Here is a 27954-nt window from a genome sequence, read left to right on the forward strand (position 1 = left end):
TTAATGGGGATTAAACAAAAGTTTCACATTCCCTATCGTCCAGAATCTTCGGGGTTCGTAGAACGAACGAATCGCTCGTTAAAGACGTCTCTGACCAAAGCCATTATGCAGACTGGCCAAGGTTGGCATAAATTGTTACCTGCTATTTTGTGGAACTTAAGAGCAACTCCAAACAGAGTAACAGGACTAACCCCTTTTGAATTAATGACTGGGAGAGCAATGATTCTACCTCCTGATGCTCCGCCTCCCACGGGAACAGGAGGAGATTCAACTTTGTTCCAAGAAAAGTTACGACGATATCTCACTATGCTGGACAAAGCTACCAAAGAAAACACTCAGAAAGTGCGAGAAGCTCAGCAGCAGTGGGATGAAAAACACACCACTACTGACATTCAACACATTCCTGAGTTAGGCAGTTTTGTTATGGTCAAAAGAATTGCTAGGAAAGGTTTAGAGCCTAGGTGGGAAGGACCATATGAGATACTTCTAACAACAGATACAAGTGTGTGCCTTAAAGGGAAGGGTGTAGGAACAGATAGATGGTATCATTGGTCACAAGTTAAACCTTGTCTAGTGAATGAACAAAATGATAGCGATAGCTTATGGCCTGAAACTGAGCAATGTTCATCCATTACTTTTAAAGACTGGGTAACAAGGAGTGATATTAATGATTCTTCTGCTTCCATTTCAGGAATCAATTCCATTGACATTGATTAGAGATGGTTGCAAGTTATTATATTTTACACACTGCACCACTTACAGAACACAACCTTATAAACAATCAACGCCTGTTTACTGATTCACAACCCCAAGGGATAGGACTTTTTAACATCAACATTTATGTTTGTTTGTTATTTTGACCAGGAACTGGAGGAGTTCAGGGCCCGAACGAGTCCAGGCACTGGTGAAGATTCATTAGTTTTTACTTTCCTTTAAATGACTGGGGTTCATTTTAAATACATGCACATAGACATAATCACACACATAGAATGCGGGAACATATCACGGGTGGGGTAATTTAATTTTGTTTTGTTTAGTTTTATTCCCAATTCCTTATGTTTCTATTCTTCTGTCCTTTGTATGTCCTTTGTTTTTGGTTTGCCTTTTCTCTCCTCACTATCACTCTATTAGGTGGTGATGATGGTGTGGAACTGACGGTCGGTAGTTCCAAAGGGGGGACTGTAGACTGGAAATTTATTATTTTAATATTATTTTATTATTTTAATATTATTTTATTCATAAATGGATGTATAATGTGTTTGTGAAGTTTAAATGCATGAGAGAGTTATGTATATACTGCATGAACATACATTGGAATCATATGGCAGACACAGGGGAGGAAGAGATAATTTTGCCCATACAGGAATGCATACATTGTAACACGTGGCATTAGTGACGTATCATTGACTGATGGAACACATGTGTATGCATGAAGTATACATTCTATTTTAACCATAGGATGCAAGTTTTGCTACCTTGTAAGGAATTGTAAATCCTTTTGTCAGTGGTATATAATGCTCACTGTAAATGCACTGCCCCAGAGAAACAGAGAAAACGGAAACAGGGAAACATGCAGCTGGCATGACGACAACAAGTTTCTCTCCTATGCCTGATACATATGACAATAAAAGAGCTTTTTGACATGGCAACTGGTATCCGGTCCTGTGATTTCATCATAACGGGGACAAAGCTGTAAATTACAGATCAACAGTTTGATTTCTGAGTTTTTCAATGTGTTTCTTCCTCAGAAATGGAGCAAACTCTATATTTGGTTCTTCTTCTCATTGGTGAGTGTGTTTGTAGTTTTATTTCTGGTTTATAGTTTCATCAGGTTTGACCCTGTTATGAAAAGCATTAAATCAAACCCTCTCTTTCACAGCTCTCTGCTCCGTATCTGAATGTGTTCAGCGTCAGTATCACTTTATAAACGAGGGGAAGAACTGGACTGAAGCTCAGAGATACTGCAGAGAGAATTACACAGATCTGGCCACCGTTGACAACATGAACGACATGAACGAGCTGAAGAAGAGTGTGACTGGTGGAGGAGGTCTGTATGTCTGGATTGGGCTGCAGAAGACGAGTGTTAATAAATGGCAGTGGTCTTCAGGTGATCCTGCGCTCTATCTGAACTGGGGATCTGGACAACCTGATGGCACAGACGAGTGTGCTTTTATGAGAAATGGAGAATGGCATGATGGGGGATGTAGTGACAGCCTTTCTTTAATCTGCAGTTCATCTAACAACAGTAAGTGAAGATCCATACAATGACAATAACATTAATTTATGAAACCATAAATTGCAAAAAAAAAAAAAAAAAAAGGATTGCAAAATGAAGTGCTGCTACTGTTTATTGTGGTCATAAATATATGGGAGAATGCAGTGATAATCTTTTGTTGTTGATAACTGTGGGAATTTGCCATTGCCTAGATTTTTTTTTTCTTCAGCTGAAATCTAAACTGTAAATTATAAATTAAAAAATATCAAATTATTGTTTTGACCAACATAAATTGTAATGAATTAATGAATGTATACAATTTCAACATATCCCAGGTGGAAAAGGTGCGGTATTTAATGTATTAAAAATATACTTTAAATGCAGGTATTATGCTTATAATACATTTGTATTTCCAACATACTTATTTGAAGTGCATTAAAAATATACTGAATTGCATTTTAATATATTTATAAAAAAGTATATTTTAAGTACATGCTTAAATATACTTTTAAGAAATATGCTAAACACAAGCATACTTTTAGTGAAGTTTTAGTGTATTTATGCAATATACAGCGTGGAAAAAATTAAGAGACCACTTAACATGGATTTCTCTTAATTTTTCTTAATAATACATATATAATGCAATATATTAAATATTTAGCGTATGCATTTATCATTTTAATGTTTTCAAAATTGTTTTCAAAGTTGACAAATATATATATATATATATATATATATATATATATATATATATATATATATATATATATATATATATATATATATGTACATCTCTCATTATTTTTTTTACTCCAGGTAAGATCTGTATTTACTTAACTTTTTACTTTTGTGGCAGTTGTATTTCTGATACAAAATGTAATTTTAACAGCACTTCAGCTAACGTTAATAGCTACATTCAATTTGACCATCAGAACCAAGCTTTTCAAATCTACATTTATCAATCAATCAATGTTTATTTATAGAGCACATTTAAACACAATCAAGGTTGACCAAAGTGCTGTACAAGGTTTAAAAGAAAACAAAGTAAAACAAGGAAATAAAGAAGTAAAAGAACAAAAACATGCACACAAATAAACAATCAATAATAAACAAGGAAAGCCAAGCTAGCATACTAAGCAGTGTTAAAAGCCAATGCAAATAAATGTCTTAAAGGGGTCATATAATGGTACATGCACTTTTACAAGTTGATTTTATGGAAATGTGTGTTGGCCGTGCCTGTACACAACCATCCTATAATGATAAAAATCCATCCAGTGTTTTTTTTTTTTTAATCTCCTTATTGATGGCTTCCGATGCTGGACACTTATCAATATTGATTTTGCTTGATCTCAGTGCCGCTTTTGACACTATTGATCATTGTACCTTACTTTCTCGTCTAAAGTCTGTCTTTGGTGTATCTGACTCCGCTCTGAGCTGGTTTAAGTCTTATTTTTCAGATCGCAAACAATTCGTTGTGCTGGGTGGCTGCAGATCTGAGGTTGGCTTGGTAAAATATGGTGTACCTCAGGGTTCAATTTTAGGTCCTTTACTTTTTAGCCTTTATATTTTTCCTCTTGGCCAACTTTTGAGGTCTCTTGGTCTCGATTTCCATTTTTATGCTGATGACACCCAGATATACATTCACTCAAATTCTGATGTTACTTTGGCTGCTGCACATCTTTCTGACTGTATCACAGATATAGAGAATTGGATGTCTGCAAATTTTCTATGTCTAAATAGTGATAAGACAGAAGTGTTGCTTATTGGTTCGCCCTACCAGTTACGCAGAGTGAAACCGGGAGCCTTGCAGGTGGATGGCTCTGTTATACAGTTGCAATCTAAATTAAAAAATCTGGGAGTAATTTTCGATTCTAATCTAACATTTGAACTTCATGTACGTAATACTGTTAAAGTTTCTTTCTTCCATCTCAGAAATATATCCAGATTACGGTCCATGCTGTCTTTTCCTGTAGCTGAAAAATTAATAAATACTCTGGTTTCTCCAGAATTGATTACTGTAATGCCTTGTTAGCAGGTGCATCAAAATCTATTCTGCACAAGCTTCAATGGGTACAAAATTCTGCTGCACGTATTCTGACTAGGACAAGACATAGAGATCATATAAAACCTATTTTAGAGACCTTGCACTGGCTACCGGTGAAGTTTCGTGTTGATTTTAAGATCCTTATTCTGACATACAAGGCATTAAATGGACTTGCTCCTCAATATCTTTCTGAGCTTTTAACACCTTACATTCCTACACGTAATCTACGCTCGGCCGACGCTGGTCTTTTAGTTGTTCCGGTAATGCACCAAAAAAAAATGGGTGATAGGGCGTTCTCTTCAGTTGCCCCTAAATTATGGAATTATCTGCCTGCCAACATTAGAAATGCACCATCCTTGAATATGTTTAAATCCTTACTTAAAACGTATTATTTTAAGGAAGCATTCGGGTGAAAGGGGATTTCCTGTGGTTGGTTAAGAGATGTATTTTATGAGTTTGCTATGTCTTGGATTTTTTTATTTTTTTTATTTTATTTTATTTTTTTATTATTTATTATTATTATTATTATTTTATTTATTTTTAATTTTTAATTAATTTATTTTTTATTTTTGTATTATTTTATTGTATTATGTAATTTTTTTTATTGTGTTTACCATCCCTGTTTTATCTGTCTTGATTTTACTAATGTGAAGTGCTCTGAGAATTTACTTTTAAAAGCGCTATATAAAATAAAGTTATTATTATTATTATTATTATTATTATTATGTTTTCACCTGTCTCAAATCGAGCCGTCACAGGACCCGACACCCCTCCCATGACTGTTGATTGACAAGCAGTTTCATCTCAGACCCGCCCTGAGCGAGTTCTGTCACAGTCCGCCATTGTCAATAGGCTGGAGCAGAATGGAGTCTAAGCGATTGTGGTGTTCTGTTCTTGGGTGTAATAATGAACACAGCAGTCATTCTGATGTTCCTAAATCCAAACCGCTCAAGACGCAGTGGCTGAGTTTTGTTTTAATAAATTAATAAATCGTGTTGTAACAGTTATTACACTGCATTGATAACGTTAAGCATCACTGACAAGCCAAAATTTACAGAAAAAAACGTTTTTATTGGCATTAGCTGTAACATCAATCTGTCAAAGAACTAATGTAAACATCAGTAAACACATAGCATTCATCGCTAACGTTACCCTGCCTTTTCATACAGACAGATCAGTGACATTACGTTAAGCAACCATTCAGAAACGTCCTGTTTAGCCTTAATTGTTGAATTTCGTTGGAGCTGTTGTCTTGTCCCATTGTCAGACACCGGTTCATATTGCTAAAGTTGCACAGATCTCCTCAGAGACTGGCTTCGCCATTCTTTTGGCTCTACTGTTGTCAACGGCAACACTCCTTATTAGTGATGTGTCGTTCATGAACGATTCGTTCATTTTGAACGAATCTTTATTATGACTCGGGACTACCGAGTTGTCTCAGATAGTGATTCGTTCATTTTGTGTTGACCGCGCATGCGCATTACGCAACATATGGCCTCTGAATGAGCTCTGAATCTCCGAATGATTAGTTCTTTTGAGTCTCGAGTTTGAGTCTTTCGTTCTTGCTGTCAGTCACATGCTGTGTGTGTGTGTGTGTGTGTGTGTGTGTGTGTGTGTGTGTGTGTGTATATATATATATGTGTGTGTATATATATATATACATATATATATATATATATATATATATATATACACACACACACACACACACACACACACACACACACACACAGTTGATTCAAAATTAGTCTAATTGAATTTGTGATGTTAGACTTGAATAGTCAATATATTTCCCATATTTGTATATGTCTGATATTAACTGAGAATAATATAAAAAATAAAATAAATAACTACGTGCTTTTTACTAAAAAGGTTGTGAACTTGTGTTCTATACACGGTGACAAGTCACGTGACAAAAGAACGAACGACTCAAACCCGAGACTCGATCAAAAGAACTAATCTTTTCTGTTTCCGTTATTGAAAGCATAGACTCTATGGGACTAACAGGAAGAACGAAAGACTCAAACCTGAAAGACTCGTAAGAACTAATCATTTTTGTTTCCGGACCTGTGTCACGCACGGTCCGGGCGGCCCAGCCCCCAGATCTGATCAGAGTCAGACACAGACGAGTCGACAGCTAACGTCTCGAGGAGCTCGAAGACACAAGAGGTGGAGAATAAACGTGATAAATATGAAGTTGCAAGAGAAAGAATGTTTTGGATCAGGAGGTGAGGTGAACTAACAGAGAAACTGCAATAGCCTGCCCTGACCCAACAACTAATCAATTAATTAAACATTTCAGTTTCTTATAATTTGGCTTTGGTTGCTGTACCCTATAGTTTATTTGTATGTAGTTTTAAAATGTAATCAACATTTTCATAAGTACTAGATGTGTTGGGCTATTTAACATGTCATTTTGGTGAAATGAACGAAATGACTCGAAATGACTCGAAAAAAGATTCGTTCATTTTGCTGAACGAGACTCAAAGATCAGAGTCAGTAAAATGATCCGAACTTCCCACCACTACTCCTTATGTGTGTGAGAGAGTGAAAGCACCCCACAGAACAGAGGGGTGGAGTGAGCAAAGCTCATTAGCATTTAAAGCCGTATGCACGAGAACGGCTTGCTGAAAACAGAGCTGTTTTTGACCAGGTAAAATGAGTGTTTTCTTACAATACTAATGATACTTTTTAATTAAAGTATATTACAAAGTTTTCATTTAGACACTAAAGAATCATATTAACTTGTACAAAAATGGCACTAGAGCGACTAGAGCGAGAGAGCAAATGCACGCTCATAAACACTCGCTCAGCTGCAGATCCACTCCTCCGTGAACACTTCTGTCGTTATAGTCTGCGCCGCGCTCCACTTTATTCCTATGGGTGACGTCAAGCGACTTCAACGCTTCAGCACAGCATTCCGGGAAGGCAGCGCTGCATTTGAACCGATTTGACCGCAGAAATGACGGGAAGCGGCACAACATCACAGATCTCGACGGTGACTGCTGTCACAGGACTTCACCAAATCATACCAAAGAAGTGTGTTTTTGACGGAGCGGTCCCATCGATAAAGGTTCGGTCCTGCTTTGGAAGCAGCCGGTGAGTAAAACTGCTTCAAATGTCTCTGCTATTGGCTACCGTCGCGTGAGTAAACATCAGTAAACGACACGATCGCGTGCTTCGTCATTCAAATGCGCTAACGGTCTTCATTGTTGTTCTCTGTATAACGTTACAGTAGTCTGACGTGCAAAACTGTTTTGCTTGCTACTGCTAAGGTTTAGTCACATACAATAGTCCATAAACCGAATCATGTCCTCATAAACTGCGAGTAAACACAGAGAAATGTTGACAGGCCACTAAATGCAGTCCATACCACAGAGACAGACATCCTGATGTTGCTGTTTCTCCTGTTCAATTTATTTCAGCCTCCGGATCTGATTCTGGATCATATATCTATTAGCTGAATCTGATCGATAGCCATGGGCTTCTCCACGCTTGAGGACGTCACCGCTTTGTGCGCATTCGTCATTCTTTAGCTCCGCCCACTCGATACGCCTCCAGGCGCTCTGTTTTTTTCCAGAAAGACTCGGTACAGCCTATATTTCTTTTATAAATATAATAAAACTAAAGACTTTTCGGAGATTCCGGAGTGTTTCACCCACCTTTAAGATAAGATTTAAACGTACTGAGAGAAGGATCGACTCTAATATAGGGAGGAAGGCTATTCCAGAGATTGGATCCAGCAGTAGCGAAAGCACGATCATCACGATTTTTAAGTCTAACTCTAGGTACTGTCCGTAGGCCATGATCACTTGATCTCAAGTCTCGTGTCAGGCTATACGGAACTAATAGTTCAGTAAGATAGCGAGGGGCAAGGTCATTCAGGGCTTTATAAACAAATAACACAATTTTAAAGTCAATCCTATACTTGACAGGGAGCCAATGCAGAGACATTAAAATAGGTGATCATATTTTATTTTCCTGTCAAGCAGTCTAGCAGCAGCGTTTTGGACCCACTGCAGATGAGAGATGGAGGCCCTGAGAGATACCATAGTACAGCGAGTTACAATAGTCAAGCCGCGATGTTACAAAAGCATGGATAGCAATTTCAAAATTGCTCCTTGATAAAAAGGGTTTAACCTTATTGAGAAGGCGAAGTTGATAAAAGCATGATTTGACAACAGCAGTGATCTGCTTGTCAAATTTTAAGCTGGAGTCAAAAAGGATGCCAAGATTCTTGGCACACTGTGTATTATACGGAGTAAGAATTCCGAGATCAAAATCAAAGGTGCTGGTTTCCCTAGGGCCAAACATAATAATTTCTGTTTTATTTTCATTTAAAAGTAAGAAATTGCTTGAAAGCCATACCTTTAGTTCAATAAGGCAATGTAAAAAAGGCTAAAGAGAAAATTTGTTATTGTGCTGTAAGGGAAGGTAGATTTGAGTATCATCGGCATACAGATGGAAGGAGACACCATATTTTTCAAAAATAGAAGCCAGGGGGAAGCAAATACAGGGAGAACCCGCACAGGTCCAAGAATAGATCCCTGTGGGACACCACACCCAAGAGGTATGTTGGAGGATGAAGAACACCCCAGGTTAACAGCGAAACATGTATTAGTCAGATAAGAGCCAAACCACTTTAATACAGTATCACAAAGTCCCACACAAGACTCTAAATGTGACAGTAGTATGTTGTGGTCAACTAAGTCAAATCCAGCACTAAGATCCAGGAGGACCAGAGCCATTGATTTTCCTGAATCTGTTGTGTAATAAAAACACAGGTTAAAAGAGCTGATTCAGTGCTATGTAGAGTTTTAAAACCTGATTGAAAACTTCATTGCTAGAATTGACAGACAAGAAAGATTGCAATTGAGCAAGCACAGCTTTTTCCATGATCTTTTAGATAAAAGGCAAGTTAGAGATGGGCCTAAAATTAGAGAGAGATGACGGATCAAGATTGGGTTTTTTAAGATACGGCGTTACAACAGCATGTTTAAGGCAGACTGGAACAGTGCCAGTGAGCAAGCATTTATTAATTACTGCTAACAGTCCCGGACCAACTGCATCCATAATACTTTTAAGGAAATATGGAGGAATAATGTACTGAGGGCATAATGTGGGCTTAAGATGATCCACAATTTTCTTACAGGAAAGCAAGTTAAGTGGCTCAAACAAAGACCACATAGAGGAGTGTAAGGGAGCATCAGGCAGATTATAACCATTAAGAGGTATCTGAAATCTGATTGTGGAGACCTTATTCGTGAAAAACATTCCGAAACTTTCACAGAGGGAAACAGAGGGCTCAGGAAACAGTTTAACAGGTGGATTTAAGTCAATAGTGGAAAAAAGAACACAAGGTCTATTCTGATTTTTAGTCATAATATCAGACAGATATTTGCATTTTGCAGCCTTGGCTGCCCTCTGGAACATAGTAAGAGAATTCATAAGAACTAATTTCATAAGTAATCGTCAATTTGTCCTTTTTTCACTTGTGCTCGGAATGTCTGCAGGCCTGTCTGAGAGAGTGTGTTGTTTCGTTGTGCCAAGGAACTGGCACTGGCTTATGATTTTTAAGCTTTAGTGGTGCTATGCTATTTAGAACAGAGACACAAGTAGAGTTGAAAAGGCTGAGGTGAAACCGTGAAAGGGAATGTCCACGGTTATGACTGTAACCTTAGTTCCCTGAGAACAGGGAACGAGACGCTGCGTCACTTTGCCATGCCTCGGGGCCTGCCTGCGAAAAGTCCCTTCAGACGAAGAAGTTGGTGTCATGTTTGCAAGGCGCCCTTATATACTTCCTGGTCGCACCTTGATGACATCATAGGCTGTTGCCGGTCAATAGGATTGCTGTGATTTGATAGTAGCTCAGACACCGGTCACGCTGAAGGCGTTCCCCATAGCGTCAAGCTGACGCAGCATCTCGTTCCCTGTTCTCAGGGAACTAAGGTTACAGTCGTAACTGGGGACGTTTGGTTTCGATGGTGAGACCGTTCCGGTGAGGGATCCCGGTCGTAGAACATCAGAGACCCAGAGCTCACTTTGCTTTTTCCTGGCATTTAGTTATTTATTTAATTTGATTTGACCCTTGTATAAGTTATGATTTTTTCCTCCTTGAATAAACCAATATTTTGTTTACTTTATGAATGCCTCCTGAAAAGTTTGGAAATACCTGACGAGATGGTAACACAATAACACACTGTTTCTCCTGTTTCATGTCAGGGACGTAAATATAATCCATCCTGAACATCTAAATGTAGCGTGACATAAACAAATGAGTGATGAGGATGTGTTTACATGCAAATGTGTTCATATTTTATAAACAGCAACAAAACAAACAATAAACAGCAGGAATATGACACAAAGCTAAATAAGCATTTTCTCAAAGAGAATATTTTTTTTAAAAAGTGCTTCAATGTTAATTTTCTGATGTTTAATTTCCTAAATTAAATGTGAGTTATGGGTTAAAGTATTTATATAGAAGAAATTGTCATATGTTCAATATTAGGAGACCTTTATTCAGATGCTTGTGTTCATTCAGACCTTAAATCACCACACACACATTTAAACTTTGAACATGTTTTAGAAAAGATATGCTTAACCCTCTTTTTATTGTTATCCCTCCTCAGCTTTTGACTCTTAGATTCATTGAATGAAGTCCATTTTTTATTTGTTTAGATGGCATGTGTAAAAAAGACATCAGGTTTTGAAATGGATTATTAAAAGAGGTTAAAAAGTTGCTTTTTTAAATCAGGATCAGACTTATTTCAAGTAAAAAAATGATTTGATTGCATCTTTTTATCCTTCAGTTTCATGTCAGAGATGTAAATATTGTCCATCCTGAACGTCTAAATGTGGCGTGACAAACAAATGAGTGATGAGGATGTGTTTACATGCAAACATATTCATATCTCATAAACAAAGAAACAGACAGCCTGCACACAGTAAACAAAACTATATAAGAATTTTCACAAAGAGATTAATTCTAAATTAAAATAAACAATGTTTTAATGTCTGCATTCCAGCCAATCACAATCAAGTATTCAGAGGAAATAAAAAGACATTTATTCTGAAGTAGATGTTATTATTTCAGTGGATAATGAAAGTTTATTAACCTTTACTAACATTATAAATTAAATGAACCCAGTCCTTCAGATGAGATGTTAAACTAAGGTCCTGACTCTCTGTGGTCATTAAAAATCTAAGGATGTCCTTTGGAAAAATGAATAGGGTGTATGGAGCCTCAAATGGAGGGTTTGTAAAGGCTATTCGGCCTAGGCCACACTTATTTTTATAACCAGAGTTTTTCCTCCTCCTTTTTTAAAAACAATCGCGTCCACACAAGCACGGTTTAAATCAAATCTGTCCACATGAAAATACGCTATGATTGTCTGCCTGATATCCATGTGTCCCATCCACAGCACCAATAAACAGCGGGATGCCATGGGCTCGGTGAAAGTGACAGGTAACTGTATATACACAGGGGCAGGGCCCAAGTGGACTGTAATAGCTTCAAACACTTGCCTTACTATTTTGTATTAATGCATTCTGGCGTCTCTGTTCTGCAATACAATGAGATAACCGCGCATGTATCTGTAGGCTATACTGCACATGTGATAAGCGCTGTTAGCAGAGTTATTAAAAGCTATGTCTGCCATTGCATAGACTCGACTCACATAAACAAAAGACATAACGACACACAACCTGACGTCAAACATAACCAAACCTGACACACACTTCGACTTCGCAATCTCCGGTTTCACCATCTACACGACAGCGCTGAAGTCCGGTTTCAGTAACTGGATGCAGCATTTGCGTGTGGACAAATAACCAAACCGTGTAGAAAGAGCAGCTGTTTTGAAAATACCTGTGTTCATGTGGACAGGGCCTTAGTGACCAGTATCACCTGTCTTCACTAATGAACTCAACCCTCATCAATCCGCTCATTAGTGGGTAGTTTAGTTCACACAAAACCAGATAAAAGAAGTATAAATGAAACTAGTCCAATCCTTATTGGTGTTACGTAAGGACGTAGATGTAATGGCATACCCGGAAGCTATACAGGGGAGACCGGCGCATAGTAGCGTCAGCGCTCTGTGTGAATTGTTTATTTATTGTTGTTTGTCATATATATATATATATATATATATATATATATATATATATATATATATATATATATATATATATATATATATATATATATATATATATATATATATATATATATATATATATATATATATATATATATATGTATATATGTATATATATATATATATATATGTTTATGTATATATATATATATATATATATATATATATATATACGTATATGTATATATACAGTCTTGTTCAAAATAATAGCAGTACAATGTGACTAACCAGAATAATCAAGGTTTTTCGTATATTTTTTTATTGCTACGTGGCAAACAAGTTACCAGTAGGTTCAGTAGATTCTCAGAAAACAAATGAGACCCAGCAATTGGGCAATTAGTTGAATTAGTTGAAAGGGGTGTGTTCAAAAAAATAGCAGTGTGGCATTCAATCACTGAGGTCATCAATTTTGTGAAGAAACAGGTGTGAATCAGGTGGCCCCTATTTAAGGATGAAGCCAACACTTGTTGAACATGCATTTGAAAGCTGAGGAAAATGGGTCGTTCAAGACATTGTTCAGAAGAACAGCGTACTTTGATTAAAAAGTTGATTTGAGAGGGGAAAACCTATAAAGAGGTGCAAAAAATGATAGGCTGTTCAGCTAAAATGATCTCCAATGCCTTAAAATGGAGAGCAAAACCAGAGAGACGTGGAAGAAAACGGAAGACAACCATCAAAATGGATAGAAGAATAACCAGAATGGCAAAGGCTCAGCCAATGATCACCTCCAGGATGATCAAAGACAGTCTGGAGTTACCTGTAAGTACTGTGACAGTTAGAAGACGTCTGTGTGAAGCTAATCTATTTTCAAGAATCCCCCGCAAAGTCCCTCTGTTAAAAAAAAGGCATGTTCAGAAGAGGTTACAATTTGCCAAAGAACACATCAACTGGCCTAAAGATAAATGGAGCAACATTTTGTGGACTGATGAGAGTAAAATTGTTCTTTTTGGGTCCAAGGGCCACAGGCAGTTTGTGAGACGACCCCCAAACTCTGAATTCAAGCCACAGTACACAGTGAAGACAGTGAAGCATGGAGGTGCAAGCATCATGATATGGGCATGTTTCTCCTACTATGGTGTTGGGCCTATTTATCGCATACCAGGGATCATGGATCAGTTTGCATATGTTAAAATACTTGAAGAGGTCATGTTGCCCTATGCTGAATAGGACATGCCCTTGAAACGGTTGTTTCAACAAGACAATGACCCAAAACACACTAGTAAACGGGCAAAGTCTTGGTTCCAAACCAACAAAATTAATGTTATGGAGTGGCCAGCCCAATCTCCAGACCTTAACCCAATTGAGAACTTGTGGGGTGATATCAAAAATGCTGTTTCTGAAGCAAAACCAAGAAATGTGAATAAATTGTGGAATGTTGTTAAAGAATCATGGAGTGGAATAACAGCTGAGAGGTGCCACAAGTTGGTTGACTCCATGCCACACAGATGTCAAGCAGTTTTAAAAAACTGTGGTCATACAACTAAATATTAGTTTAGTGATTCACAGGATTGCTAAATCCCAGAAAAAAAAATTTTTGTACAAAATAGTTTTGAGTTTGTACAGTCAAAGGTAGACACTGCTATTTTTTTGAACACACCCCTTTCAACTAATTGCCCAATTGCACAGCCTTAAGAGCGTGCATATCATGAATGTTGGGTCTTGTTTGTTTTCTGACAATCTACTGAACCTACTGGTAATTTGTTTGCCACGTAGCAATAAAAAAATATACTAAAAACCTTGATTATTCTGGTTAGTCACATTGTACTGCTATTATTTTGAACAAGACTGTATATACATATACATATATATATATATATATATATATATATATATATATATATATATATATATATATATATATATATATATATATATATATATATATGTATATGTATATACAGTCTTGTTCAAAATAATAGCAGTACAATGTGACTAACCAGAATAATCAAGGTTTTTAATATATTTTTTTATTATATATATATATATATATATATATATATATATATATATATATATATATATATATATGTATATATGTGTATATATGTGTATATATATATATATATATATATGTGTATATATATATATATGTATATATATATATATATATATATATATATATATATATATATATGTATATATGTGTATATATGTGTATATATATATATATATATATATATATATGTGTATATATATATATATATATATGTATATATATATATATATATATATATGTATATATATATATATATATGTATATATATGTATATATATATATATATATGTATATATATGTATATATATATATATATATATATATATATATATATATATATATATATATATATATATATATGTATATATATATATATATATATATATATATATATATATATATATATGTATATATATATATATATATATATATATGTGTATATATATATATATATATATATATATATATATATATATATATATATATATATATATATATATATATATATATATGTGATGATTTTGATATCGAGGCGGGTGGTGAAGCTCATGTGTCAACACTTCATCCACCCGTCCATGAGGAGCTGGTAGAGTTACTGACCCGCGCAGTGGCCAAGTTAAAAATCGATTGGCCACAAAAAACGCATGAAATCCAGCCACCCAGTAGGCTGGATGATCGCTTTCTTTCTCGGTTTAGTTGCCTTGACGGGGCTTGCCATTTTTTCTTAGAACAAACCATACTCGGCGCGTGTATCCAATCCCCCAGTACTAGATTATTCTAATGTGCTGGGGGCGCATGAGGGACAATGCCACGTGTGGAAGATATTTCGCCTGAATCGGCATCGTCCCTTAAAGCCCCGGTACTGCCCACCAAATCATGCCGAGATACATCAGCTTTGGCGGGGAGGGCATATATGGTGGCTGGGCGGGCTGGTATCTCCCTGCTTACTTTATCCATCTTGCAGGCATACCAGGCCGACCTCCTTAAAGAGCTAGATGAGGGCGAGGGTCCCTCTCCAGAGGATATTTTAAAGCTCCGGAAAGCTGCCGATCTGTCTCTCCGCATCACCAAGGAGACGACCCGTGCCATCGGCCGCTCCATGGCGTCAATTGTGACTGTGGAGAGACACCTATGGCTAAATCTCTCAGGGATGAAGGAGAAGGGTAAAACCCTCTTCCTAGATTCCCCGATTTCGCCTTCGGGTCTGTTCGGCAACGCCGTTAACACCATCGTCGACAGATTCCAGGAGGCGAAAAAGCAATCGGCAGCTTTCCGGCAAATTTCTCCCTCGCCTCTCAAAGCCTGGGAAGGCTGCCCCTCAGCCGTCATTCAGCTCCTCGCACCGGCAGGTGCAGAAAAAGAGCGTCGCTTTTAGAGCCCCTCCCCCGGGAGCCTGGTAACAAAGGCGGTGCTCTCACCAGCAGTCTTTGATACCAAAGGGCTATCTGAGGAACGTCTTTCCAGAGGTGTGGACTAGAGTCATGTGACTTGGACTCGAGTCAGACTCGAGTCATGAATTTGATGACTTCGGACTCGACTCGACAAAATGTACAAAGACTTGCAACTCGACTTGGACTTTAACATCAATGACTCGGGACTTTACTTGGACTTGAGCCTTATGACTAGAGAAGACTTGCTACTTCCCATGAAAACCTGAGGCAATTTTTTCACACGGCCGCGCTGCTCTCAGTGTATCTGCATCTGTGAAAAAAAACTGCACCTGTATGCATGCAGAGAGCACGCGCGCTGCCTGCACGACATTCAATCACTGTAGCCCCACGTTGGTTTGATTCGACAGTATCCATAGCTACTAACTCCGCGTATAACACGTGACTTTGGGCTTCTTTTTTTGGCAAGTCACGGTAAAAAATCTTGAGTTGCGGGTCGCGTTTTTGGGGATTATTTGAAAAAATGTGGTTGCTTGTTAGGAAAATATGACAAGCAACTTCATTTCTTTATATTTATGGTCGAACTGTCATACATCATACTCATCATACATCCCGCCTCCTTCCCCTCATTGAAGAAAAATCGCGTTCAACGTGCAGGCATGTGATGTGACGTTATAAATGTAATGATAGTTCGTAGACTTAAATAGACAAATACATTTTTATTTTTTACAAACAATGCAGCCAGCAGAGATGTAAAGAGATGAAGAGGAAACAGGGAGGAGAGGCACCTAATTTAATTTTAAAAATATTTTTATAACATAAGCTATTTATTATGACAGGCTTTTATAAAACAACAACAACAACAACAACAACAAAGGATAGGCTACTAATAATAACAGTAGGTATGGTTCGAATGTATTTTATTATAAATATGTCTTTATATTGCAGCGCTCCCTTAGTGTTTTCCTGTGCCCCAACTCCCAATCATAGACTGTAAAAAAGTGCATATTAATCCTAAATAGTAGCTATGTGACATTAGTAATTTAGTTTAGTTTAGTTAATTTAGTACTATTTAGAGCAGATTGCACATTGAGATGCAGGGCTTATCCTTTTTTACGGTTTATAGTGTGCCTGTTCACCACTGCTCCTTATATGTGTGCAATAACTCCGACTGGAGTTATAATCCTTCACGTCACTTTTTCTCTTTTTCCATCTCCAAACCTCTTCTGTTCACAGTCTTTATTGCAACTTGAAGAATTTTGTAAAATCCCATTTGTATTTGCTTTTTAAACTCCAAGAGATTTCAATTGAATATGTTGCAGGCTTATTTATTAATAAATTATTGATCATAAATTATACTGATGACAATAAATAATATAATGATATTGGGCTTGTTTTGGGCCCCTCAGCCAGAATACCTCTAGGTATTCTTCATACCTGAGAAGAATATGAAACAGATGTCAGAAAATACATTATAGCCTCACATGTTGTATTTGAAACTACCCTTTACTCATGTCAATGTTGTTGTGTTAATATTCATTGTCTATTATACACTACGGTATACGATAATATATTTTATTTTCAGTGTATGCAATATTAAGAATATTTTCACTGCTTCAAAAGTCATTAGAAAGCCCTTTCCCCTCAAGAAACTGAAGTCATATGCTTTATAGCAGTGATTTTCAAAGTGGGGACAGGGACCCCTGGGTGCCGCGAGGGGGTGCTAGGGGGGCCATGGCAAGCTGGCATGAAAAGAATAGCAAAACAAAATAATTTAAGAAATTAAATAATTAAAGTAAACCCAATTAAAACCAAAAATAAGCTAAACAATATTCACATAATGGCCCTAAGTTTAGACTAAAAGGACCCATGTCTTTTTGAAAGTTGAACTGTTTTGCAATATGAGGTCAATACAATACAGGACTGAAGCTGTTGTGCATTGTTCTAGTGCAATATGCTGTTGAAATACAATAATTTTCTGTGAAAATTTACATTTTCTGTTTTTTTTAAAACTGTATTTGCTTAATGTCATTGTATAAAAAGAGGTTTAAATAAATTCAAATCTTACAGACATACATGATTTGTATAATTGTTATTTCTGTGGTAAGATGACTTGAAGTGACTCTTGGACCCGACTTGAGACTTGTTGGCTTTGACTTCTGACTCGACTCGAGACTTGCCTCATCTTTGATTCGACTTGACTCGGGACTCAAGGGCAAAGACTTGAGACTTACTTGTGACTTGCATAACAATGACTTTGTCCCACCTCTGCGTCTTTCTGGCTAAGAAGGCTGCTGGGAAGAAGTCCTAGCTGCGGCAGAACTTCTGAGAGCTGTCCCTCCTGAGCGGGGGCAACTGAGGTTGCATCCTGTGCGGCACTCTTGGGAAAATGATGTAGTAATCCCGCCGTCACAGACGCTTCGGCCCACATCTTTTTCCCATGGACAGGTGCTGCTCCAGTCGCTTCGAAAAATACCTGTGACTGGGGTTCAACGGGGTGACATGGACTGCAGTGGTGCCAGAGCGGGTTCGGGTAATGGAACAAGAAGTAAAACTTGCTGGCAAAGGAAGCCATAGAAATGGTTCCGCAGTCGGAGAGGGAGGCCGGGTTCTACAGCCGGTACTTTATAGTTCCAAAAAAGGATGGAGGGCTACAGACAATTTTAGATCTGAGGTATCTGAACCGGTTTCTTAGGAGATTCTGGTTCAAGATGTTGACCATTTCCACCATCGGGAGTCAGATCCAGCCCAAGGACTGGTTTGTCACGATAGATTTAAAAGATGCCTATTTTCATATCTCCATCCTTCCATGCCACAGGAAGTTCCTGAGGTTCGCTTTCGGGGGCGAAGCGCACCAATATCGTGTACTTCTGTTCGGTCTAGCTCTTTCCCCTTGCACATTCACCAAGTGCATGGATGCAGCTCTGGCTCCATTAAGACTTCAGGGCATTCGTGTACTGAATTATATCAACGACTGGCTAATCCACAGTCATACGAGATGGCAGTTCAACATCTAGATGTAGCTCTGGCCTACATTCAGTGCTTGGGGCTTATACTCAACACAAAAAGAGTGTCTTGACGCCGTCTCAGAAGACACGTTTTCTGGGGATAATATGGGACTCGATTTCGATGCGGGCACAGTTATCTCCCGCGCGAGTCGAGACCATTCTGGCGATAGTCTCAGGAATAAGGCTGGGCCACAGTATCACTGTGAAACACTTCCAGAAAATGTTAGGGCACTTAGCAACAGCGTCCAACGTAATTCCCTTTAGCCTGTTGCACATGAGAGCCCTACAGTGGTGGCTAAAGACCAAAGGGTTTTCCCCCAAGGGGAACCCGTTCTGTATGATCACAGTAATGAGCAGATGCGTTTGGGCTCTAGTCATATGGAAGAAAGTTTGGTTTCTGGGGACCAGTGCTGGGAGCATCATGTTGCCGGAAAACCGTTTCAACAAATGCCTCCCTCACTGGTTGGGGCGCGGTCATGGAAGGCCGCTTTGCGAGAGGTCCGTGGGAGGACCGTCATTCCTCCTGGCACATAAATTGTCTGGAGATGATGGCAGTCTACAAAGCTCTGAGGAGTTTTTTCCCGAACTCTGCAGGCACCACGTTCTGGTTCGCACAAACAATATGGCAGTCGTGGCATACCTGAACCGCCAGGTGGGGTTAAGATCACGCTCTATGTGCAGATTGGCGCATCTCATTCTCCTGTGGTCACAAGACAAATTGTTATCTCTCAGAGCAATGTGAAATATTCCGGGGATACAGAATCAGGGAGCAGACATCCTGTCGAGACCTCGAGGTTGTGGAGTCGATATGCAAAAAGTTTGGCCCAGTGGAAGTGGATCTGTTCACGTCTCAAGAGACGTCCCATTGTCCACTGTGGTTTTCCCTTATGCATCCACCCTCACTGGGGTTGGATGCCATGGTTCAGACGTGGCCGAGGCTGCGTCTGTATGCATGCCTTCACCTATATCCGTGAGGGACCATTCCACCTGGGGCATGGCCTCCGAGGTGGCCCTTCTCTCTGGAGTCCCTATGCAGGACATTTCAAAAAGATCGGTACCAACTATTCGTGTTCCTGCTGCACCTCCAGAAGAAATTAGTGTACCGTCTGAAAAGCTCATTATCATTTAATGTATGCACTGAAATGGCTTGTTGAAAACAGAGCTGTTTTTTACCAGGTAAAATTAGTGTTTTCTTCCAGTACTAAGGACAATTTTAATTAAAGTATATTACAAACTTTTCATTTAGACAATAAAGAATCGTATTAACTTGTACAAAAATGGCATTATATGACCCCTTTAAGTCTGGAGATCTGGGATCTAATCTGATATATGTTTTAAGATTATCTTCAGTGATATAAGCAAAGTTTTACATTGTAATCATCCTCTTTCATGTATTTGGCTTGTTTACAACAACTCCTGTTTCACGAGTTCACATTTATTTTTACATTTTAAATTAAATTTATTAAATGTATTTATTAATTATAGAGTAAATTTAAATGTGTATTTGGCGTGCTGACAGGGGGGAAGACTTCGAGCTTGGACTTTGGCCCGAACCCAGAGTATCACCCGAGTATGTAAGTGGTTTAGAACTAAAAAGAGCAAAATATGGAGAAGGGGTGGTGGAGGGATGCTGATAAACTGTCAACAAAATGGAGTTAAGACTGTCATGGTTCATGAATTCATTAGGCTTGTTTGAGATGCGCCTTGCCTTGCCTGAAATAAAGGCGAGACTAGGCGGCTGCAGTGAGGGGAGGAGTGAAAAAAGAGCAGGCTAGCCAGACAGTTCTCTCCTCTTGTAGTGGATCAGACACCTGCGAGATCAGTTGCAGATATCGCGGGATTCACACTCGTGCGTTCTGTTGCTGATAAACTGGATGTAATTTAAGTTCTGTTGCTTTTATATGAAAATAAATATTATGAACAAGACACCCAAAGTTTTTGTTATTTATTTCCTTTCGAAAGGCCTGTTTATCAAGCATTTTTATTTTATTTACACACGTTTTTATATATTTTTATTAATATGACAACGATTACATAGCCCACAGAGAGATCGCACTGTCCGAGAGTTTGGGAATATTCACACATAATTTATACACATTAAAACATGATATCAGAGTTTTAAAATCAAATATTTTAAATAGCAGCCTTACATCACGGTTATTTAAACAAATGAGCATTAAGCTGTGTCGTCAGCAAGTCGTTTCCCATCATGCTTTCGTTCAGCGCAGTCGGTGAAGAGCAACTGCGCTCGACTGCAGAATCCGACACGTCCGCCTCGCCATCGCGAGAGATTTTTGGCATACGTCGGCATGACATCAGAGCAAGGCGGACCGCCCTCGGACACATTTCTAACCGGCATGCATCTCGCGCTGATCACCGGTGATCGGTTCTGCGCAGATTTTGCTCATCTCAAACAAGCCTACTGTCTCATTCTGTCTGTGTTGTGTGGTTTTGTTGGAGGCGTGGTCACTGATTACTCAGCACCGATCACTCTCACCTGCTTCACCTCATTACTGGGCCCATATATTCCTGTCTCACTCAGTCTTGTGTCAGATCGTTGCAGTGTGTCCTGTGGGTTTCCTGTGTGTTCGTGTTCTTCGTGGGATTGCTTCGCTCCGGTTCCGTCCGACCGCGTCTGCCCATGCCTCCCTGCTTCACGGATCTTCTTGTGCCTGCCGGTTTCCCCTCACGGACTGCGCTGCCTCACTGCCCTTGTGGTCACCAGAGACTTATCTACCTTTCTGGCTTGAGACTTACTGTTCTGATACAGCGTGCTAAGAGAGAAATAAACCATTGTATTTCACAATTGGATCTTGCTGTTCTTTCTTCCCAGCGCACACGACAAAGACAGCTGCATATATAAACCTCTTTTGTTGATTAGCTGAGTACTCTCCGCCTTTGTCAATTATTTGAGCGAGCTCCTCCCGAACATTGTTTAATAAAAACATTTAATTTTGTGAATTTGAATAATTTATTTTATGAATGATTACTGGATCTGTTCTGTTACCCCAAAGGAGACTTGACTTGCTTCTCACAGGCATCTTAGTGGCTGCATTCAAAATCACATACTTCCCTACATAGTTGTCACAAGCTCCATTCATCATGCCTGTCTCCTCAGCACTATACCTCCCAGAATTCTCCCTGCTCACCATCAACCACACCTGCCAGCAATTATACTTGCTATTTCACCCTACATCAGCAGTCATAATCCACATCACACGTGTAGTCTCGTCATTGTATACACTGAAAAGCCTGAATTACCTACCTGTACTACTTACCAGTCTTTGATCATCTGTCTTCAGTCGTCAGCGTACATTCTCCTGTTCTCCTGAGACTGTTTTCCATCAGCATCTGCAATTTTAAGATTCCCCTCATCCATCATCAAACTAAGTAGACTCGGTCAATTAAGTAGACTCGGTCAGACATTGGATTTTGGTTCAAAAGAAAAGTCGGATCCAAATCGAACGTTTGTTCGACATCACGCTCTAATGTGCTCTTAACACATTATACTCCATCGCATCCATTGCGGTCTCAAAACTCTGGCCAGTTGATAATGCCTAGAATATCTAAATTAACTGCAGGTGGAATAGTCTATACTAGTCTATAATAGTCTATACCTAAACTCTGGAATAGTCTTCCTAGTATTGTTTGGGAAGCAGACACACTCTGTCAGTTTAAATCTAGACTAAAATCACATCTCTTTACAATGGCATACACATAGAATTTTTTAAAATTTCATTATTCAGATCAATTGACTGATTGTTAGGCTGTATTAACTAGGTTAGCTGGAACCGGGAACACTTCCCATAATAACTGATGTACTCATTACATCATAAAAAGAGTGGCATCCACACTAATGTTAGTCTCTCACGTCATCCTCATTTGTCCTTAATTATGGTCCATATTCATATTTACTAAAAAAGACGCAGTACGCGAACCGTGGGGTTTCAGTCAGGACCTTGACTAACGATCAACACACTCCATGCTGCTGCCATAAGACCACACACACCGATACATTCAAAATACTGTCATGCACTGTATGCACTACTGTTATGAACCCTGTTTTCAAAGTGCTTTTTGTGCTATTCACCTGCAGCACCATGGAGAGCATTACCAGAGGATTAGAGGGCAATTAGCAGCCACATAAAGGAGGGTGAGCAGAGGCTGTATGCTGTATGATAATACTGCACACCCAGTGGAGTGATCTTATTCCACTATATCCTGGAGAATAGAGGCCTAAGCAGAGGATGGGAGTAGTCTGAACCTCCTTAACTAACCCGACATCTCTTCTACCTCTCCCTTCCAGAAATAACCGTGATGCCATTTATAGCTTCCTAGGAAAGGAAAAGCCTGAGTTATAGTTTTCTCCCCTGCCTTATGGAGAATAAAAGTTAAGTTGTTGCATTAAAACTCTGCCTGGTGAATTGTTCTCTTTAAGTAAATCCTTCCAAGTCTGGTATTCAAAGGTCACACACTGTATGTTTAGGCAACTGGTGAAATTAATCAAAATCAACTCACTGACACAAATGATCTCACTTAAACAACAAAAACACAGACCAAAAAGAACATCAAAAGAAACACAGAAAAAACACAGCTTGTCAGCTACCGGCTTGACAACAAAGCCCACTAGAACGCAGCCCATCATCAGCACTGGCTCAGCTCAGCCCTGGTCTTAGGGGTCATAGTTACCCTCAGTGAAGTGCTGCACAAATAATTTCCCGGCCTTGGTCAGCCCATCCGGCTTATGTGTAGGTCTTACCTTTGAGATGATCGTACTTCTCTCCAAAAAAATCACCTTGAAAAAGACACACAAAGAAAAAAACAATACCTTATTTTACATAGATCGCACACAACCCACCAATGTTCCCACAGCTGATGACCCACATACTGTAGTATGGTTCTATCACTACACATCAAATTTTAATTGGCTGATGACCCACATCAGTCAAAGCTATGATCCATTGGAAAATGGCAGCTTCAACGGAAGGCTATACTACTAGTCTTTTTAGTAAACTTTACTTAATGACCAATAATTTGTTGAACTTACTTTTTTTTAAATAATTTAGTAATTGAACTATTTGCATGCTATGCCTTTTGTTACTTAGAAAAACCAAGTAAACATTACTTGATTGGTTTGAGTACCATTTTGCCAAAGGAAAAACAAACAAACAAACAAACAAACAAGAACAGGTGGAGAGGCAAAAGGTTGAGGCGGGGCATTTCTTAATAGACTTTTCACTCATTTCCTCCACTTCTGCGGTCATCGTTCCTCTTAGCTGCATTCACTCATTTTCCAGTCATCTTGTATGTTATTGAAAATACAATTAAATACTTTGGGAGAGCGTCACATAAGCTGACTTCGTACATTTTTATGATTTATGTGTCACATGCCTTTCTTGTCTTGTGTGCACATGTGGGTTTTGTTATTCTGAGCATGTGCTCATGTAATTGTCTGATCCGTCCCCCATTGTTATCTTACACATACAGTGCCTTGCGAAAGTATTCGGCCCCCTTGAACTTTGCGACCTTTTGCCACATTTCAGGCTTCAAACATAAAGATATAAAACTGTAATTTTTTGTGAAGAATCAAAAACAAGTGGGACACAATCATGAAGTGGAATGAAATTGATTGGATATTTCAAACTTTTTTAACAAATCAAAAACTGAAAAATTGGGCGTGCAAAATTATTCGGCCCCCTTAAGTTAATACTTTGTAGCGCCCCCTTTTGCTGCGATTACAGCTGTAAGTCTCTTGGGGTCTGTCTCTATCAGTTTTGCACATCGAGAGACTGAAATTTCTGCCCATTCCTCCTCCAGAACAGCTGGAGCTCAGTGAGGTTGGATGGAGTGTGTTTGTGAACAGCAGTTTTCAGTTCTTTCCACAGATTCTCGATTGGATTCAGGTCTGGACTTTGACTTGGCCATTCTAACACCTGGATATGTTTATTTTTGAACCATTCCATTGTAGATTTTGCTTTATGTTTTGGATCATTGTCTTGTTGGAAGACAAATCTCCATCCCAGTCTCAGGTCTTTTGCAGACTCCATCAGGTTTTCTTCCAGAATGGTCCTGTATTTGGCTCCATCCATCATCCCATCAATTTTAACCATCTCCCCTGTCCCAGCTGAAGAAAAGCAGGCCCACACCATGATGCTGCCGCCACCATGTTTGACAGTGGGGATGGTGTGTTCAGGGTGAGGAGCTGTGTTGCTTTTAAGCCAAACATAACGTTTTGCATTGTTGCCGAAAAGTTCAATTTTGGTTTCATCTGACCAGAGCACCTTCTTCTCCCAGGTGGCTTGTGGCAAACTTTAAACGACACTTTTTATGGATATCTTTAAGAAATGGCTTTCTTCTTGCCACTCTTCCATAAAGGCCAGATTTGTGCAGTATACGACTGATTGTTGTCCTATGGACAGAGTCTCTCACCTCAGCTGTAGATCTCTGCAGTTCCTCCAGAGTGATCATGGGCCTCTTGGCTGCATCTCTGATCAGTCTTCTCCTTCTATGAGCTGAAAGTTTAGAGGGATGGCCAGGTCTTGGTAGATTTGCAGTGGTCTGATACTCCTTCCATTTCAATATTATCGCTTGCACAGTGCTCCTTGGGATGTTTAAAGCTTGGGAAATCTTTTTGTATCCAAATCCGGCTTTAAACTTCTCCACAACAGTATCTCGGACCTGCCTGGTGTGTTCCTTGTTCTTCATGATGCTCTCTGCGCTTTAAACGGACCTCTGAGACTATCACAGTGCAGGTGCATTTATACGGAGACTTGATTACACACAGGTGGATTCTCTTTATCATCATTAGTCATTTAGGTCAACACTGGATCATTCAGAGATCCTCACTGAACTTCTGGAGAGAGTTTGCTGCACTGAAAGTAAAGGGGACGAATAATTTTGCACGGCCAATTTTTCAGTTTTTGATTTGTTAAAAGTTTGAAATATCCAATAAATTTCGTTCCACTTCATGATTGTGTCCCACTTGTTCTTGATTCTTCACAAAAAAGTACAGTTTTATATCTTTATGTTTGAAGCCTGAAATGTACTTTCGCAAGGCGCTATATATATATATATATATATATATATATATATATATATATATATATATATATATATATATATATATATATATAATGTAATGCCAATTAATGATCTTTTAACATTTTATTGCTAACACTTATGCCAAACTTTTAATTGTGTTGTGTGCCTCTATATTTGTGATAATATCCAACAATTGACCATGACACAACAATGGTAACATAGTTTTTTTTTACACTTAAGACCATTACAAGTTCATTTGCTGTCATTATTGGGGTTATACTGACAAAAGACGGCAAATAAAATGGTAAAATAAAGCCAAAAATAATTACAGTTATTTTAAGTTATATAATTAGAGTTACAATTGCCCTGTGATTAATTTATTCGTAATGCAATGCATTATGGGAGTACACTTCCACAGCTCACAGACAGAATTATGTCGACACAACTTGAATGGCTTAAGTAAGAACAACTTGATGCAATTAAGCTTACTTGATTGAGTGTTAAGTTCAGCTTACTTGAGAATTAAGGCAATCAGTTTCCTAATATTTTCCTAGTAATGTGAGCACTAATAACAAGTTAACAAAGCTAATAATTTTAAGTTACGTATACTTCATTAATAGGGGTGTAACGATTCGTTTTAACAACGATTAGATTCGCATCACGATTTGAGGTTGTCGATACGATTCAAGGATGATATTGGTTAATTTAGAACAATTCGATCCAAAACGATTCAGTGACTTAAAATTGATTCAGTAACTTTTTAGCCAAAAATTTTAATCAGTGTGACTGAAATAAATACGTGCAGATGAAGTTTCCTAGATTCCTGTTGTTTCTTTTAAGGGAATCAGATATCAATTAATTATGGATATAAACAAACAAGTAAAGAATTAATGGCAATTGTGTTCACATTGTATTTGAATAAAGTGCAACCAACAGTTTAGGTTGAATGAACAGGAAGTTAACCTTTTCTGCTCTCATTTTCAATAAAAGTACAGTAAGTGCAACCAATCAACATACTACTACTGCTACTTCTGCTTGTTTTTCAAAATAAAAATATTACAATATTAATATCAAAAATAAAGTGCAACCAACATCTCTTCAGGTTGAATGAGCAGTGGCTGAACCTGCTACTACTACAAACAGCGAGAGACTCCTTTAGAACATCTCCGTCTTTACAAAAGTGCCAAAGTGTTTCCACCATAGACCATAAAAAAATACGTTTCCACAAACTGGACCGCAATAGTGGCCTGATAGTTTCTCGCTCGTTGGCTTCTGCTCTGTCATCCGCTGTCATGACAAATCCTGTCCGCGCTGTGTTTTGTTTTCTTTGCGCTGCTGCTGGCGCTTGCAGCTGACGTCACGTATAGGTTGACTGAGTAATGTTTAACACCTTTATCATTAAAAGTGCTAAGAAAAAACATCCATATAAAGTCTGACGTGCTTAAATCAAATGCGTTGTTTCCTATTATCGATACAATCGATCGATTACCTTTTAAATCGATATTAGATTGATGACGTCTGGAAGCCAACTTGCCGAGCGCAGATCGATGTAGTTGGATCATTGGAATATAAATCGATACATCAATGTAGTAGATGAATCGTTACACCCCCATTTTATCAACAAGTTTTCTGTAAAAAAAAATTCTGTTTTGCCAACAAAAAAATAATATGCTACTTTACTTGAATATTTTAATCGGCAATCGGTTTCCTCACTTTTTTCTCACTTATTACATTTATAACCACATTCTTTCCGGAAATATAATTGTAACGAACTTAAATATAAATAGCATTTCAATTTAGACAAGTTCAAACACACATTGATTTAATAATGAATTTTATATATATATATATTTATTAATTTATTTATTTATTTATTTTTTGACAGTGCCAGCAGAGAAGTCCCTGATGGCCCACCAGTGAACAGACGTCAATATGCAAATAAGGAGAAAGAGTTGGACAAATACACAAATATAGAGGAAGTGAAATATGACATGGTGTCTTTTTAGAGAAATAACCAAATGATGTGATGCGCTGCGCTGAATGAGGGATGAGAGCAGATATAATAATCACGTAGTTTAAAGCTGCAGACAGAAACATCAGACTCAG

At 38.2% G+C, this 27954-nt stretch overlaps 1 protein-coding gene across 1 annotated transcript; it reads left to right on the top strand.

Annotated features, from left to right (window-relative positions):
- Positions 1 to 1739: 1739 nt before the first annotated feature.
- LOC137087744 (L-selectin-like) lies at positions 1740 to 27845 on the top strand. Its single transcript, XM_067452081.1, has 3 exons — positions 1740 to 1787; positions 1880 to 2245; positions 27734 to 27845. Exons 1-3 carry the CDS (start codon positions 1751 to 1753, stop codon positions 27766 to 27768), a joined length of 438 nt encoding a protein of 145 aa, XP_067308182.1. The 5' UTR covers positions 1740 to 1750; the 3' UTR covers positions 27769 to 27845.
- Positions 27846 to 27954: the final 109 nt, after the last annotated feature.

This window comes from Pseudorasbora parva, chromosome 1 (assembly GCF_024679245.1).
Source record: "Pseudorasbora parva isolate DD20220531a chromosome 1, ASM2467924v1, whole genome shotgun sequence".
NCBI classification, from domain to species: domain Eukaryota; kingdom Metazoa; phylum Chordata; class Actinopteri; order Cypriniformes; family Gobionidae; genus Pseudorasbora; species Pseudorasbora parva.